This window comes from Moschus berezovskii, chromosome 11 (genome assembly GCF_049115385.1).
Source record: "Moschus berezovskii isolate FMDL1 chromosome 11, NW_MosBer_1.0, whole genome shotgun sequence".
Lineage (NCBI taxonomy): Eukaryota > Metazoa > Chordata > Mammalia > Artiodactyla > Moschidae > Moschus > Moschus berezovskii.
The window spans coordinates 34,722,989-34,738,957 of NC_142470.1; the positions used below are offsets into that span (position 1 = coordinate 34,722,989).

A 15,969-nucleotide genomic window follows, 5' to 3' on the forward strand; every position below is an offset into this window, starting at 1 on the left:
AAACTCCTAGAAGATAACATAGGAGAAAATCTAGATGATCTTGGGTGTGATGAGGCCTTTTTTAGATGAATTGATAAGCTGAACTTCGGTAAAGTTAAAAATTCCTTCTCTGTGAAAGACAGTGTCAAGAGAGTAAGAAGACAACACAAACTGGGAGAAGATATTACTTGGTAAAGACACATATGATAAAGGACTGTTATCCAAAATACACAAAGAACCCTTGGAACTCAACATTAAGAAAACAACTCAACTGAAAATTGGGCCAAAGATCTTAAGAGACACCTTAGCAAAGAAAATATACAGATGCCAATTAAGCATATGAAAAGATACTCCACATCATATGTCACCAGGGAAATGAAAATTAAAGAGATACCACCAAACAACAACACAACAAAAACCAAGGCGATACTACTACACACCTACTGGAATGGCCAAAAATAGAACAAAAGACAAATGCTGGTGAGAATGTGGAGCAATGGGAACTCTCATACATTCCTGGTGGAGGTGCAAAATGGTGCAACCACTTTGGAAGACTGTTTGGTGGTTTCTTATAAGACTAAACACACTCTTAATGTATGATCCAGAAACTGCACTCCTTGGTATCTACTCAAGGTAGATGAAAACTTATGCCCACACAAAAACCTGTATACAAATGTGTATAGGAGCTTTATTCATAATTGCCAGAACTTGAAAGAAGCAACCAAGATGTCTTTCAATAGATACATGGATAAACAAACTATGGTTCGTCCAAACAATAGAATATTATCTAGCACTAAAAAGGAATGTTCTATCAAGCCATAAAAAGACATGGAGGAAACTTAAAGGTGTATTACTAAGAGAAAGAAGCTATTCTGAAAAGACTGCATACTATATGATTCCAACTCTATGACATTTTGGAAAAGGCAAAACTATGGAGACAAGATTAGTGGTTGCCAGGAATGGGCACCACTGGAAAAGACTCTGATGCTGGGAGGGATTGGCGGCAGGAGGAGAAGGGGACGACAGAGAATGAGATGGCTGGATGGATGGCATCAGCAACTCGATGGACATGAGTTTGAGTGAACTCCAGGAGTTGGTGATGGACAGGGAGGCCTGGTATGCTGTGATTCATGGGGCCGCAAAGAGTCAGATACGACTGAGCGACTGAACTGAACTGGACTGAGGAATAGGTAGGCAGAGCACAGAGGACTTTTAGGGCTGTAAAAACACTCTGTATGCCATGAGACACTTGTCCAAACCCACAGAATGTACAACACCAAGAACCTTAAGGTTCTATGGGCTTGTGTGATGATGATGGATTCATCTTTGATACAACATATACCACTCTGGTGATTTGATAATGGGGAAGCTGTGCAAATGGATTGGGGGTATGTGGGCAATCTCTGTACCTTCTTCTCAATTTTGTTACAAAATTGTTCTAAAAAGTTTTTATAGAAGAATGTTTAACTTCACTACTTATTATATGCAAATCAAAAAGTAAGATATCTGATTTTCCCTTAATATATGACAAAATTGAAAAGATCAGTAATACCCAATGTTGGTAAGGATGGTGGGAAGCAGGAACCCTAACATACTCTTGGTGGTATTATCATTTGATATCTTTCTGAAGGGCAACTTGGCAATATCTACTCAAAATGTTCTTAGTCTTTGACTTAGCAATTCCGTTTTTAAGAATGCTGCTGCTGCTGCTAAGTCACTTCAGTCATGTCTGACTCTGTGCGACCCCATAAACGGCAGCCCACCAGGCTCCGCCGTCCCTGGGATTCTCCAGGCAAGAACACTGGAGTGGGCTGCCATTTCCTTCTCCAATGCATGCATGCGTGCTAAGTCACTTCAGTCGTGTCCGACTCTGTGCGAACCCATGGACAGCAGCCTACCAGGCTCCTCTGTCCATGGGACTCTCCAGGCAAGAATACTGGAGTGGGTTGCCATTTCCTTCCCCTTTTAAGAATGAGTGAAATCATTTTCGCAAGTAGGCAAACGTGTATGTAGCAGAATGTTCATTACAGCTTTATCTAAAATAAGTAATGTTGGAGATAATCTGAAAATTCCCTGGTAGTTATTAATCAAACGTGGCATATTTGGATAATGGAATACTCTACAATGGTTGAAAAATTAAAGTAATGCTATATGTGCTGCTGTGGGGGAAAAAAAGTAAAAAGAGTAAACTGAAAAAGATGTGGTATAAGCTTGCTTTTATTTTAAACTATATATATTAATATATACATAGGAAAATAAATACGGAGAAATATACATCAGTCTTTTAATTATTTTAGTGAAGATAAGAAGTTTTCACTTTCTATAGCAATTAATTCACAATATTCACAGGATAGTTGTATTAAATTATTTAATATGTCATAAGGAATTAAAACAGTGGAATATAGCACATACAAGTTACCATATAGTTACTCTACACTGTTATTTTTGAAATAGTCTTTTACAATAGGTACTCCGGGAGTTGGTGATGGACAGGGAGGCCTGGCCTGCTGTGATTCATGGGGTCGCGGAGAGTCGGACACGACTGAGCGACTGAACTGAACTGAACTGAACATATTATTTCCGTAAGCAGAAAAAAGAGATAATAAAAAATAGTGTGGTATAAAGACGGGCAACATTTGACCATTTTTATTTTGGCAGCACAGCTGCAACACGATGGGAATCTTAGTTCCCTGACCAGGATTGGAACACATGCCCCCTGAATTGGAAGGGCAGTTTTAACCCCTGGTCTGGCAGAGAAGCCCCCTTGGGCATTTTAAATATGAATGAAAATGGACTTTTCTGGCAATCTAGTGGTAAAGACTTCAAATTCCACTGCAAGGGCAGTGGGGAACGCAGCTAGGCAAAAAATAAAAGAAAACATGAATGAAAGGTTAAAAACAAATAAAAGCTTGAGGATGCCAATAGATCCTTTATGCAGATTTGAAAGGAGCTAGTTTAAAGGTAGGTTAAAGCGTCTGCCTCCAATGCGGGAGACCCGGGTTCGATCCCTGGGTCGGGAAGATCCCCTGGAGAAGGAAACGGTAACCCACTCCAGTATTCTTGCCTGGAGAATCTCATGGACGGAGAAGCCTGGTAGGCTGCAGTCCACGGGGTCGCATAGAGTCGGACACGACTGAGGGATGGAACGGAACGAACAGTTTAAAGGTAAAGGTCAATGATACTAAGACCCAGACAGGAGATAATGGGAAACTGCAATAGTAGTATCAACTGCTATTTAATGTTTACTGTGGGCCAGGTAGTCGGTGCTTTGGAATTTACAAAGTGAAGAGATTAATCTGGGTAGGAGGAGGAACATTCTTTCTTTGAGATGAGAACAAAGATTCTTAACCTCAACTCCCTGAAATTATATGCTAAATTTGGTGGGCAAATGCTTTCTTAAAATATCCATAACAAGGTCCAGATTTCTAAGCGTGTTGGAGCCCTTTCTTTCAAAGATGAAAGCATCAAAGAACAAAGAGTGTTTGATTTTAAAAATTTTGAAGTGAAGAGATGGAAAATGAGACTTTTGCCAATCTTCTATCAGTTAAACAGGACTACAGATGCCCTTTAAGGATAGTGAAATTTGATGATTATGACATTCCAAAGTACAGATTGATTCACCCTTCTCCCTCCACAATACGTGTCTAAGAGCCGAGTTCACTTCTTTCCTTTGGGCTCTCTTCAATCTAAATTTTTCCAAACATCTTTTCAAGGAAATCTGTGATAAACCTTACTGTTTCGGATCCTAATTTAGTTCTTACCAACTTTCGGTGAATAGCTTAATGCCTCTGATTCACTATTTTTCCATTTGACAACTACTGCTGAAAGACAATTTCAATTTCTTATGAGGACCAAAAGAGATAACATCTGTGAAAACCTCTTGCGAAGTTTTGGCCAACGTCAGTACTATTCACTTACGAAGCGTTAACTATTAATTTTCAGTTTTAATGTACACAGTAATTTAAAGAAAGTTTTCTGAATAGGTGTCCTGCACAGTCTCACCCCCAAATACTGAAAGCGGGTGGGCTCTCCTCTCGGATTGTGGCTACGTCTTTCGCTCCTTTTGTCTTTCAGTCGTACTAGAACTGTCATGGCGCCTTCAAGAAAAGGGTCAAGGCCTTCCTTTCGCCCAGCAGAATCATCCGGGGCACCAGGACCGGACCGAGGAATAGACAGAGAGACGAGCCTCATTGAGACCGAAAATACCGATCCCTCCGAGAGGTCTCAGCCGGACAGGCGCAGCGGGAGGAGACCGGGTTGAAGGCTACCTCTACGAGCGACAGTACACTCTGGGCACCACCCACCCTGGCCGCCCTGTCCAATGGAAACGCAACGGCAGTGCGGCACCGCCCACTGTTGGTCCGGACGCCGCGAGGGCGGGGCCCGCAGTTCGGTTGCGCCGCGGAGCGCAGCTGTGAGCGAGTCTTTCTGATCCGGGGCCACGGAACCCGAGCTGGAACTGAAGCGCAGGCTGCGGGGAGCGGAGTCAGGAGGTGAGCGCCTAGGGGAGGGAAGGTTTCAGCGAGAGGACTGAAGGATCAGCCTCTAGGGCCCGGATCTGGGACCCCAGCAGGCGAGTGTATGGAGGCGGCCCTGCTCACTCGGTGGCCAAGGCCCGGTCCGCCGGAGCCGGGGGGCCGCCTCGGCCCCACACTTCCTGCCCGACCCTCCCCGACTGCCCCCGAGTGGCGGCAGGGCGCCCGGAATTCTGCGGGCGCGGGGCGCGAGGCCCCGGCGTTCGTGTAGAACTTGGCCTGACGAGAGGCGGGGCCGGCGGCGGGGGCGGGGGCGACGGTCGCAGGCCCGGAGGCCTGCGGAAGCGCAGCGTCGGGGCCGCGCCTGCTCGCGGGGCCGGCGCGCCTACTGCGCGGGGGCGTGGCCTGCGCCCCTGACGGCGCCGCGGGGCCGGCCTCTGGTGAGGTGGCCGCCGCTGGCTACAGGGCCTGCGTGGGGGCCCGACGCTCCCTCTCAGTCAGCGGGCTAGGCGACCTGTTGGAGTGTTAAATTCCTCCTCGAGTTTATATCTATCTGACTGGTCAGTCCTGCAGGTCTCAGGTCCTTTTCGGTCCGCTCAGGATGAGAGCGGGCGAGAGGCCTGTGTGGCCTGCGAGCTGTTGCTGAGGAGTTGAGATGCTGAGAAGGTGAGATGCTGAGGAGCTGCATTCCAAAAAATGAAAAACTTTGCAGTGTTTTACCTGCACGGCTCAGAAGTGAAAACTGTGCATCTTGGGGTGGCTGGAGGCGGCGAGGAGATTCCCTTTTTCCGTCTGTGGTTTCATTTAAATTTCTGAACGACTGACCCTGAGACAAAAACTCCCAGCGTTGCGAAGGTTTCTTCATCAGCAGGAGGGGTCCTGGAGATTCTTGGGCATTGCCATCATCTTGCCTACTGGGGAGAGTTTGGGGAGGGAGAAGACAAGCACATTCGAAGAGCGTCTATGACTGATGAAGGTTTGGCATCTTGTGCCATACTGTGGATTAACTGTCTGTGCCCTGGGTCCAGAAGTTTCTTTAGAGCCCACTGGCCACAGACTTCCTGTATTACAATTCCACTGATATTTCTTATAATGTAGCTGGGAACTTTCCTTAGCTGTTCAGATTCAGTATACATTCTATAAATAAAGTTACCCTAGAAAGTAATCCCTGTGAGCTTTTAGCTACTTTTCAGGGGGAGAAGGAAAATGATCTGTAACTTGAATTTTCTGGTAGATTACTAAAACTATTGATTGAAATCCATGATAGGCAAGGACTGAGAAAAAAACAGGTGAAAAAGCATCTTGCCAGATTTTCTGTGTAGTGCTTTGTTGCTCTCTGATATTTACTGGAATGTCATCTAATAAAAATCTCCTCCAAAATGAAAAAAAACTTGTAAAAAGACCAAGGAAATCTCCTGACTTGAGTTAAACATAGTGTAGGTTGGTGGCAGAGATGAGCAGAAGAGGCCATCTGAGTTTTAAAAAGAAGTGAGGGCTTTTCAAAAGATCCTGATCAGAAGCTTCTGTATTTTGAACCGACTTACAGGAGCAAATCTACAGGATATTTTCATCATGGGGAGCATCCCCTTGAGCCCAGCACACACAGGTTCCAACTTCTTGACAGCCTTCATTTTTAGAGATATGTAATAACATTCAGCAGTTGTCCTATGACTCTCTGAATTTCGTGACATTTAGCTTTTGAGAATTCTTTTTTTTCAAGAAGCCATGTCCATGTATAATACTATACACTATTTAGTGTAATATAGTACTTTTCCTGTAATGGCTTTGTCTTGAATTATTTGTGCTTAAAAGGGATACCTGTGTCAGATCCAGTGCCTCAAAGGATGGAGCCTTTGAGCCATGTGAATGAAATGAAAACTGAAAGATTAAAATCTTAGCTGTGCCTTAAATTTAGGCTTTATGAGTGTTGGCATCTTATTTATATTGTTCACTGTGGTATCTCAAGCACCTAGCTAAGTGCTTGGCCCACAATAGGTGCTTAATAAACATTTGTTGAATGAGTGAATAGAAAAAAAATGTTGCTAACCAGTACCCACCCATTTGCCATACTCACATCACAGGGAAGGTGAGGTCATCAGGAATGAAGTCACTAACCACTGCCAGTTACCTGGCCCAAGGGTAGCCTCATCATGGACTGGCAGGCTTATTCTGTGCATAGGAGGGATGGAGAGTGGATGCCAGGGTTAGTCCAAGTGGAATAAATCATTTTAGGGTTTCAGTTGGACAAATTGGTTGAGAATACTACAGCTCTAACTCTCGAGCTGGTTCATTGGAACATTTGGGGATCTGGAGTCATCTGCCCTGCATAGTGCCTGTGTAGCTTGGTTCTTGAGCATAGTGCAGATGAGGTAGATGTGAATTCAAAGGGAAGGCTATTGGGTAGGTATTTGCTGAGAAGGAATGAGGCCCCTGATTTTCCTGTTCCATTTGGACCTTACTAAACATAAGTTGTACAACCATAAATCTTTCGTTTGCCAGTCTTGGGTGAATCATCTTTTTACATGATAAAATATGTTTATTAACATGTTTATGCATAGCAGCATATTCTTTAAGCTTGATGTATACTTCAGTTGGTCACTGACCTGGGTGAGTCATCGTCAGCCGAGATAGCTCCCCTTCTCCAGACTAGGAGAGTAGTTAATGTTTAGGGTTCATACAGGACTAATTCTGATTTTGAACTTAAAGGAAACAGGGGAAGCGTATGTTTTATTTACTTTTAAACCCCAGATTAGGTTGTTAGGATGGAATCTTTATAGAATCTATTCTAAGCCTCTCCACCTTCTCCCTTCACCCTTGCTCCAACCAATGCAGGCCTGAGTGTTTGTTCCAGCATGTCGGAAGGCGAACCCCAGACAGTACTCAGCAGTGGTTCGGACCCAAAGGTAGAATCCTCATCCTCAACTCCTGGCTTGACGTCAGTGTCACCTCCTGTGACCTCCACAACCTCGGCTGCTTCCCCAGAGGAAGAAGAAGAAAGTGAAGATGAGTCTGAGATCTTGGAAGAGTCACCCTGTGGGCGCTGGCAGAAGAGGCGAGAAGAGGTAAGGCAGTGGGAGTGTTTAGTAGGAGTGTTGTTTCCCTGGTAGCTCAGCTGGTAAAGAATCCGCCTACAAGGCAGGAGACCCCGGTTCGATTCCTGGGTCAGGAAGATCCCCTGGAGAAGGGATAGGCTACCCATTCCAGTATTCTCGGGCTTCCCTGCTGGCTCAGATGGCAAAGAATCTGCCTGCAATGCGGGAGACCTGGGTTTGCTTCCTGGGTTGGGAAGATCCCCTGGAAGAGGGCATGACAACCCACTCCAGTTTTCTTGCCTGGAGAATCCCCATGGACAGAGGAGCCTGGTGGGCTACAGTTCATGGGTCGCAAAGAATTGGACATGACTGAGCAACTAAGTACAGCACAACACAGTGGGAGTGTTACTTCATAGTGAATTCTAAGAGGTGAGAAGTGGAGGGACAGAGTCTCAAAGGGGCAGACCAGACTTGAACAGGTCAGAGGCAGGGAGAAGATGATCGTATGGAGTATTACAATAGACAGTTCATGTGGTAACTTTAATTCCCTTTCATTTGAATTTCTTCTCAGGTTAATCAGCGGAATGTACCAGGTATTGACAGCGCATACCTGGCCATGGATACAGAGGAGGGTGTAGAGGTTGTGTGGAATGAGGTACAGTTCTCAGAGCGCAAGAACTACAAGCTGCAGGAGGTAAGCAATGGTGAAAGGATGCAGCCTGTGGGTTGTTAGAATGCTGGTGTTAAAGAGGAATTGATGTTGGGAAGCTACTAGGAGAAGAGTATGTTGGGGTTAGATCATTTTTAGTGGGGACAGGAAATGGCTTTTTAGGATGATAATGCTTTCTGAACATTGTAATCCCAGTGTCTCTCCTGCTTCCAGGAAAAGGTCCGTGCTGTGTTTGATAATCTGATTCAGTTGGAACATCTCAACATTGTCAAGTTTCATAAGTATTGGGCTGACATTAAAGAGAACAAGGCCAGGGTAAGAACTTTTTCCTGAGCTTAATGGAAACAGACTAGCTACATTTATTGTTCTTTTTACATTCAGAAAAAGGTAGTATTGAAACAGAGCTGAAATCAGCTGGTGGTGAGATGTTGCTGTTTGGTCCCTAAGTTGTGTCCGACTCTTTGCGACCTCATGAACTGCAGCACACCAGGCTTCCCTGTCCTTCACTATCTCCAAGTTTTCTCAGACTTACGTCCTTTGAGTCAGTGATGCCATCCAACCATCTCATCCTCTGTCACCTCCTTCTCTTGGCGTCAGTCTTTCCCAGCATCAGGGTCTTTTCCAGTAAGTCAGCTCTTCGCATCAGGTGGCCAAAGTATTGGAGCTTCAGCTTCAGCACCAGCCCTTCCAGTGAATATTCAGGGTTGATTTCCTTTAGGATTGATTGGTTTCATCTTCTTGCAGTCCAAGGGTATGCCTATGACTATTACCTGTGCCTTTTGTCTGGTTATAGTCAGGACAAAAATGAGTGAATTTTTGTTTCTTCCTTGACATAGCTCATATTGCTCAGTAATTTTCATTGCCCTATTAAATCTAAGGAAGTAATACTAAGAGCAAAAGAGAGAAACTATTAAAAATACAAGGCTTCCACTCAGACATCGAGAGCAGACTTGTGGACACAGTAGGGGAAGGAGAGGGTGGGACGAATTGAGAGAGTAGCATGGAAACATACACATTATCATGTATAAAAGAGATAGCCAGTGGGAATTTGCTGTGTGACACAGGGAGCCCAACCTGGTGCTCTGTGACAACCTAGAGGGGTGGGATGGGATGGGAGATGGAAAAAAGAAAAACACCAGACTTCCAAATTTTACATGTATGTCATATAAAAGTTACCTAGATAAGAGATCATTTCTGTTGTAAGGCTTTATTTGTGTGTTCTGCCTCTCCAGGTCATTTTTATCACAGAATACATGTCATCTGGGAGTCTTAAGCAATTTCTGAAGAAGACCAAAAAAAACCACAAGACTATGAATGAAAAGGTACAGAGAGAGAGCAGACAAAGCTTTAGGCTGGTTTGGAAGTTTACAAAGATTATGAAGCTGATCAGGAAAGGGATGGAGGGAACTGTGGAGGGTGAAGAGAGTGGATAACTGCTGACCCTTGGATCAAACTCTGTTCCAGGCTTGGAAGCGTTGGTGCACACAAATCCTCTCTGCTCTAAGGTAAGCACGATCTGGTAGTGTCTTTCTCATATTTATTCCTGATTAGTTCCTCCAAACAAATTTCAGGACAATACTCTGCCGTTCTTTTCTGCCCCACTTCTTTTCTTCCCCACTTTCTTTGAACCATATTCTCAAGATTAGGCCCCTATGGGTCTTTTAAAGGGTTCATCCCAATGCCTTGACCATGATACTGTCTCCCACCTCTTTCTCCTAGTTCTTATCCAGCTATTTAACTCATCAGGCATAATAGAGATTCAGAGTGTGGGTATTACCTTTGTGATGACCAGCAGGAGACCAGGCCCTTGCTCTTCTTAACCCTTGGGTTCCCCCTGCCCTAATTTCCCACTGGCCCCTCTAACAGCCCAGTGCCCCCACAGCTACCTGCACTCGTGTGACCCCCCCATCATCCATGGGAACCTGACCTGTGACACCATCTTCATCCAGCACAACGGACTCATCAAGATTGGCTCTGGTGAGGGGAGGGAGAGGTTCTGGGCAGGGGAGCCTCGGGAATTTGGGAACCATGGGGGTAAGATGAAAGGAATGGGGGTAAAGAGCAAAATCCTGAGGTGTGGGCTAGTGATAAGAGAAAGGACCTTACTAGGGGCAATTTATAGAGAGGCCAGTTAAGTAGTGGAAAAAGGGGTAGGGCCTAATCTTGAACTTTTCTGGAGGAAACTTGGGGTTAATACAGAGATCTCGATAGAAGGTTGGGAAAGGGCAAAGTTGGGTGTAAGGTCTGACTTGAGCCCCTGGGGCTAGACCTACCAACGGAGGTTCCAGGCTGTGCCTGCTGTGAGTGCTTTCATTTGCTGTGTACATGTGTGCAGTGTTTAACATTTCTGTGTGCCGTGTCTGTGTGTTGTTTTGTGTCCATTTGTCTGGGGCTTGGCTGCTCCATCGCTCACAACTTTTCTCTGTTTTCCTCCCTCCCGCTTACGGGCTGCTCTGTTCCCAACAGTCTTTCATAGGATTTTTGCTAATGGTGAGAGCCCCCTCTGCCCTACGTGGGGCACTGTTTGTGCTTCCTCTGCTCCCCTTTGCGGCTGCCCAGTGCATGCAGTCGTGGGAGCAAACCCTGTCCCCCTGCCTAATTATGCCTGCTTGGCTTCTGCCCTACCAACCCTTCGCTTGCTTGCCCTTCCATAACCGCTTGTTTCCTCTGGATTCTGCCTGGCTGGTCACTTATGTCCTGGATTCTTACTCCCCCCTTATCATCAGGCTGGTTCCTTAAGTCATACTGTGCTCCCAGACCCTCTGTGACTTGTAGTCATTGTTTATGATCCGAGTGAGTCCAAACTGGGCCTGGCCCTGGTTCCTCGTTCCGCCCTGTGGCAGGCAGTGTTGAGGGTAGAGCAGGGGTCTAAAGTTTTTGGTGGATTCCAAGTGAAACTTTATTGGTTCAATTTTGAGCTCGTTTTAAGTTTCAGTCAGTTAAGGTGGATAAGAAGGAGGCTCTCCTTCTTATGGTTGTATGTTGATCCTTTTTGCCCATCTTCATCCTAGTTTCTGAGGTCTCTTAATTGTTCCAGATTAGGAAGGGCTGCCAGTGTTTTTATGCTGTATGCAGGGTGGATGAAAGAACTAGACCAAACATTTTCATGAGATCAGGGGTTAGATGTACCTGGGCTTTGGGGCTGGTAAGCAGGTCACAAGTGAAAGCTTTTCCTTAGGCAGTGTTGTACCTTGCCAGCCCAAAGCCCCTAGGTACCTGTTAGTTTAGTGTGGAGCTTTTGCTGCTACTGAGTTAGGGACCTTAGATAAGTGGTAGATTGAGAAAGGGGAGGTAGGTGGTGTTCATGTTTATTAGTCTGGACTTCTTGATGGGAAAGGACTCAGTTTATGCCTGTTGAGGGTTAGAGACTTTGGGAGAGAATTTGTCTTTTGGGGGCCTCTCTCTGGAGCAAAGCTGTGCTTTGTTGACGGTGGTCAGATTGTGGGTATCTCCCCTACTCCCAGTGGCTCCTGACACTATCAACAATCATGTGAAGACTTGTCGGGAAGAGCAAAAGAACCTCCACTTCTTTGCACCGGAATATGGAGGTGAGGCATCTCAGTTTCTCTGCCCTGTGCCCATCCCCCAGATTCTCCCGTTTATAACCTTAGGGTCAGCGGTAACATAACTGAAACCGCTGTCCTTCTCTACTGGCATGCCCTGCCCCAAATCTCTGATTGACCAAAGCTGCTCTGTTTTCCCTAGAAGTCACTAATGTGACAACAGCAGTGGACATCTACTCCTTTGGCATGTGTGCACTGGAGGTGAGGAGACCAGAAGGCTGGGTAGTGGGAAGGGGTCAAATGAGAAGTCAGAAGGGGAAATGGAGGGTTGACAAGAGAGGTAACTGGTCTGGGGGAGTGATTGTGGAAACACTGAGGTTTCTTAGGTCTCTTTTTTTCCTTTTTATTCCCTCTCTCTGCAGATGGCAGTGTTGGAGATTCAGGGCAATGGAGAGTCCTCATATGTGCCACAGGAAGCCATCAGCAGTGCCATTCAGCTTCTAGAAGACCCATTACAGAGGGTGAGGATCTTTAGGATCACTTCTCCTTAACAGACTTTGAAATGTTTTTAGGTTCTTCTTCCTTCTAGCCACTGGGCGGGCTTCCTTTGTGGCTCAGCTGATAAAGAATCCGCCTGTAATGCCGAAGACCTGGGTTGAATCCCTCGGTTGGGAAGATCCCCTGGAGAAGGGAAAGGCTACCTACTCCAGTATTCTGGCCTGGAGAATTCCATGCACTGTATAGTCCATGGGGTCGCAAAGAGTAAGACATGACTGAGCGACTTTGACTTCACCCGCTGGGAATATGCTCTCTTCTAAGAGCAAGAGAATATAAAGCAGAAAGGCAAAGTAGTGAGCATTTCCCTAGGTGTTTTTGATACACATACACATTCTCTCTCTCTCTCTCAGGTCAGGGGTTTAAGATGGGTAATAAGGTTGAGTCTTAAGGTTGTATGTTAACTTAGGTATCTCTACATGAAGGCAAACTGATTTGATGGTTACCTCAGGTAATGGATAAATACTCTTAAACAACCATCTTGATATTTTTAAACAAATTAATCAGTGTGAATTGCTCAAACCAGTCATTTGGGGTTTTATATTTATACAGTTAGGGAAAGTATCCTGAAATAAATGAGCTGAGATTGAAAAGATATCAGGGTTTTGAATTGGGTAATAGATATGGTGAGTAGAGTCTGGGAAGAAAGGTCCAAAGAGGAGGTTAGTTTGTACGTCATTCCATTCAGTTCCGTTCCGTTCCGTCACTCAGTCGTGTCTGACTCTATGCGACCTTGTGGACTGTAGCCTACAGGCTTCTCCGTCCATGGGATTCTCCAGGCAAGAATACTGGAGTGGGTTACCGTTTCCTTCTCCAGGGGATCTTCCCGACCCAGGGATCGAACCCGGGTCTCCCGCCTTGGAGGCAGATGCTTTAACCTGAGCCACTGTACGTCATTACATGCATTTAAAAGGGACCGAAGAGAAAAGAAGGAAGACTAGTGGGATCTTGAGGCTAGTGTGGAATAAGTTTCTAGTTCAGTTTCAGGGTGCAGTGTTCAAGTAAAAGATTAGGTGTATGGCTTTTTGGCCTTCCACAGGGAAAGGAGGAAAGCAGGTTAATTGTCATGGGACCTAGGAGAGGTAAATAAGTAGGGGTTAGAGAAACATAGGGAAATCCAGTGAATAAATGATGTAGTGGACAAAGAAAATTGTGATAGTAGGCTTGTGAAATAAAAAGATGGTGAATATTACTGTCCACAGTGGATGAGTTTGGGAAGAGAGAGGTAAATTTGGCGAGAGTTGGAGAAGAAGGTAGACAGTGAGTGGGCTAATAAAGCAGAGAGATAGAAAATAAGGAAAAAGATATCATAAGTTTGAACAGCAAAGGAAAGAGAAAGCTTGTGGCTAGGAAGCAAAATAATTAAAATCAGAAAGATGGTGAATGATATTTCATATACATTATAGTTTTCAAAGTCTTTTCAAATGCATTTAGCAATTTGTTGCCTTAGCCATTGCTGAGCACCTAGTATGAACAAAGTCTTGTGCTAGATATAGTGAGAGAGATAAAGACAAACACAGTGGGCTGCTTACCAGATGCCTGCTCCACTCCCTTGTTCCCTTTTCTAGGAGTTCATTCAAAAGTGCCTGCAGTCTGAGCCTGCTCGCAGACCAACAGCCAGAGAACTTCTGTTTCACCCAGCACTGTTTGAAGTGCCCTCGCTCAAACTCCTTGCTGCCCACTGCATTGTGGGACACCAGCGTGAGTCCTTGACCCTCCTAAGAATTTTTTTCCAGTCTGGAGCCTTGTAACTCTCACTGGCATGTTCTTTTTCCTCTTCTACTTCCAAAAGGATTCTTTCCCACCCTCCCCCAGGACCCCTGTGCCTTCTATAATATTAATCTTAACTATCCTTCCATAACTTCCCATTCCATCTTGCCCTCCAGACATGATCCCAGAGAATGCTCTGGAGGAGATCACCAAAAACATGGATACCAGTGCTGTACTGGCTGAAATCCCTGCAGGACCAGGAAGAGAACCAGTTCAGACTCTGTGAGTAACTGGCTGAGAGGTTCTGAAAGGGACAGATGGGTCACTCCCACCTGGCGGTTTCCGTCAGCTGTCCTTTCTCTGGGAATGGTTGAACCTGCTATTATGCTTCTTTCCTTCCATCTTCTTTTTTTTTTTTCTCCAGGTACTCTCAGTCTCCAGCTCTGGAACTGGATAAATTCCTTGAAGATGTCAGGTGAGAGAAGAATAAGAAAAAATACTTGCTTTAGAAGGTAGGGGTGGGTGTCCGAAGGCATCCAGAGCCCATCTGACCTGTCTGATCTCCATTTAGGAATGGGATCTACCCCCTGACTGCCTTTGGGCTGCCTCGGCCCCAGCAGCCGCAGCAGGAGGAGGTGACATCACCTGTGGTGCCCCCCTCTGTCAAGACTCCAACACCAGAGCCGGCTGAGGTGGAGACCCGCAAGGTACAGCTGTGTGGGTGTAGCAGAGAGGGACATCTCAAATAAGGCTTTGTCCTGTAAAGATAGGAATGTGTGTCTGCTCCCTGGCACCTGTGTCTTGTGGGCTAGAAACCCCAGCTCTTGGGGGCTTTTTGCTCATTGGGCTCTACTCTTGTGACCCTCTCTGCCTCCTCTCCCTAGGTAGTGCTGATGCAGTGCAACATTGAGTCGGTGGAGGAGGGAGTCAAACACCACGTAAGGCCCAGGGCTGTGTAGCGCTGGGTGGCCAGAGGGTGGGGAAGGGGAGCCTCATTTTCTGACTGTCCTATTCTCCAGCTGACGCTTCTGCTGAAGCTGGAGGACAAACTGAACCGGCACCTGAGCTGTGACCTGATGCCAAGTGAGTCTCTCCTGTCCCTCAGAGGATGGGAGAGTCTGTGAGCCTCATCTGTGAGGGACACATTCAGGGGTGGGGAAGGTGACCTGGCAGCAACACGCGGACTCACTTAGAATGAGTATCTTCGCCCCTAAAACTGGAGGGTGGATCTGATTTGACAGTTTTGCTTGTGTCCTAGCCAGGGTCCCCTGGCCGGGGCTGTTGGAAGGGCTCCTGCGACCCTCAGTTTCGCACAGTGCTCACCCTCTCCTGTTTCTCTGTCAGATGAGAACATCCCGGAGCTGGCGGCTGAGCTGGTGCAGCTGGGCTTCATTAGTGAGGTGAGGCGTCTGCCTTCCCCGGGCGGCTCCTCCGCTGTCTCCTCTTGGCCGGATCTCACTGAACCCTTCCCCTCCAGGCTGACCAGAGCCGACTGACTTCTCTGCTGGAGGAGACCCTGAACAAGTTCAATTTCGCCAGGAACAGCACCCTCAACTCAGCCGCTGTCACCGTCTCCTCTTAGAGCCACTCGGCCCGGCCCCTCCGCGCTGTGGCCTCCGGAGAGGCTGTGGCTCCCGCCCCGCCCCCCAGTCAGTATTACCCCGTGAAGCCCCGCTCTCCTCTGTTATTCAGGAGGGCTCTGGGCTCCCTGGTTCTGAGCATCACCCTCCCCAGCCCTCCCCTTCTCTTCCATCCCTCTGCACTTTGTTTACTTGTTTTGCACAGACGTGGGCCTGGGCCTTGGCCTTCTCAGCAGCCGCCTTCTAGTCGGGGGCTAGTAGCCGAAATGCCGCTCCCGCCCAGCCTGTGTGGAAGGAGGCGCACGGGCGTGGGGAGCTGAGTTCTACCATCCCGCTGGGGCGGACGGGGCGGGAGAGAAGGGTGGTGCTGCAGGGGTGGCCCCGGGGGGCCATTCGATTCGCCTCAGTTGCTGCTGTAATAAAAGTCTACTTTTTGCTACGCGCGTAGTGTGTGTGTGGTGTGTC

General features: G+C 46.7%; 1 protein-coding gene across 1 annotated transcript; it reads left to right on the forward strand.

Annotated features, from left to right (window-relative positions):
* The first annotated feature begins 4,324 nt into the window (after positions 1-4,324).
* Positions 4,325-15,943, forward strand: NRBP1 (nuclear receptor binding protein 1). The gene is made up of 18 exons (XM_088841258.1): positions 4,325-4,472; positions 7,287-7,516; positions 8,058-8,180; positions 8,370-8,471; positions 9,389-9,478; positions 9,621-9,661; positions 10,039-10,133; positions 11,621-11,704; positions 11,862-11,920; positions 12,082-12,180; positions 13,783-13,915; positions 14,101-14,206; positions 14,349-14,399; positions 14,496-14,631; positions 14,809-14,862; positions 14,944-15,007; positions 15,269-15,324; positions 15,402-15,943. Exons 2-18 carry the CDS (start codon positions 7,307-7,309, stop codon positions 15,504-15,506), a joined length of 1,608 nt encoding a protein of 535 aa, XP_088697384.1. The 5' UTR covers positions 4,325-4,472; positions 7,287-7,306; the 3' UTR covers positions 15,507-15,943.
* Positions 15,944-15,969: the final 26 nt, after the last annotated feature.

Excerpts from the sequence above, each read along its gene's own strand:
- NRBP1 (XM_088841258.1), top strand. The coding sequence starts at position 7,307 with ATGTCGGAAGGCGAACCCCAGACAGTACTCAGCAGTGGTTCGGACCCA. Across the intron at positions 9,479-9,620 it reads ACAAGACTATGAATGAAAAG|GCTTGGAAGCGTTGGTGCAC; the intron begins GTACAGAGAGAG and ends ACTCTGTTCCAG. Across the intron at positions 11,705-11,861 it reads CTTTGCACCGGAATATGGAG|AAGTCACTAATGTGACAACA; the intron begins GTGAGGCATCTC and ends TGTTTTCCCTAG.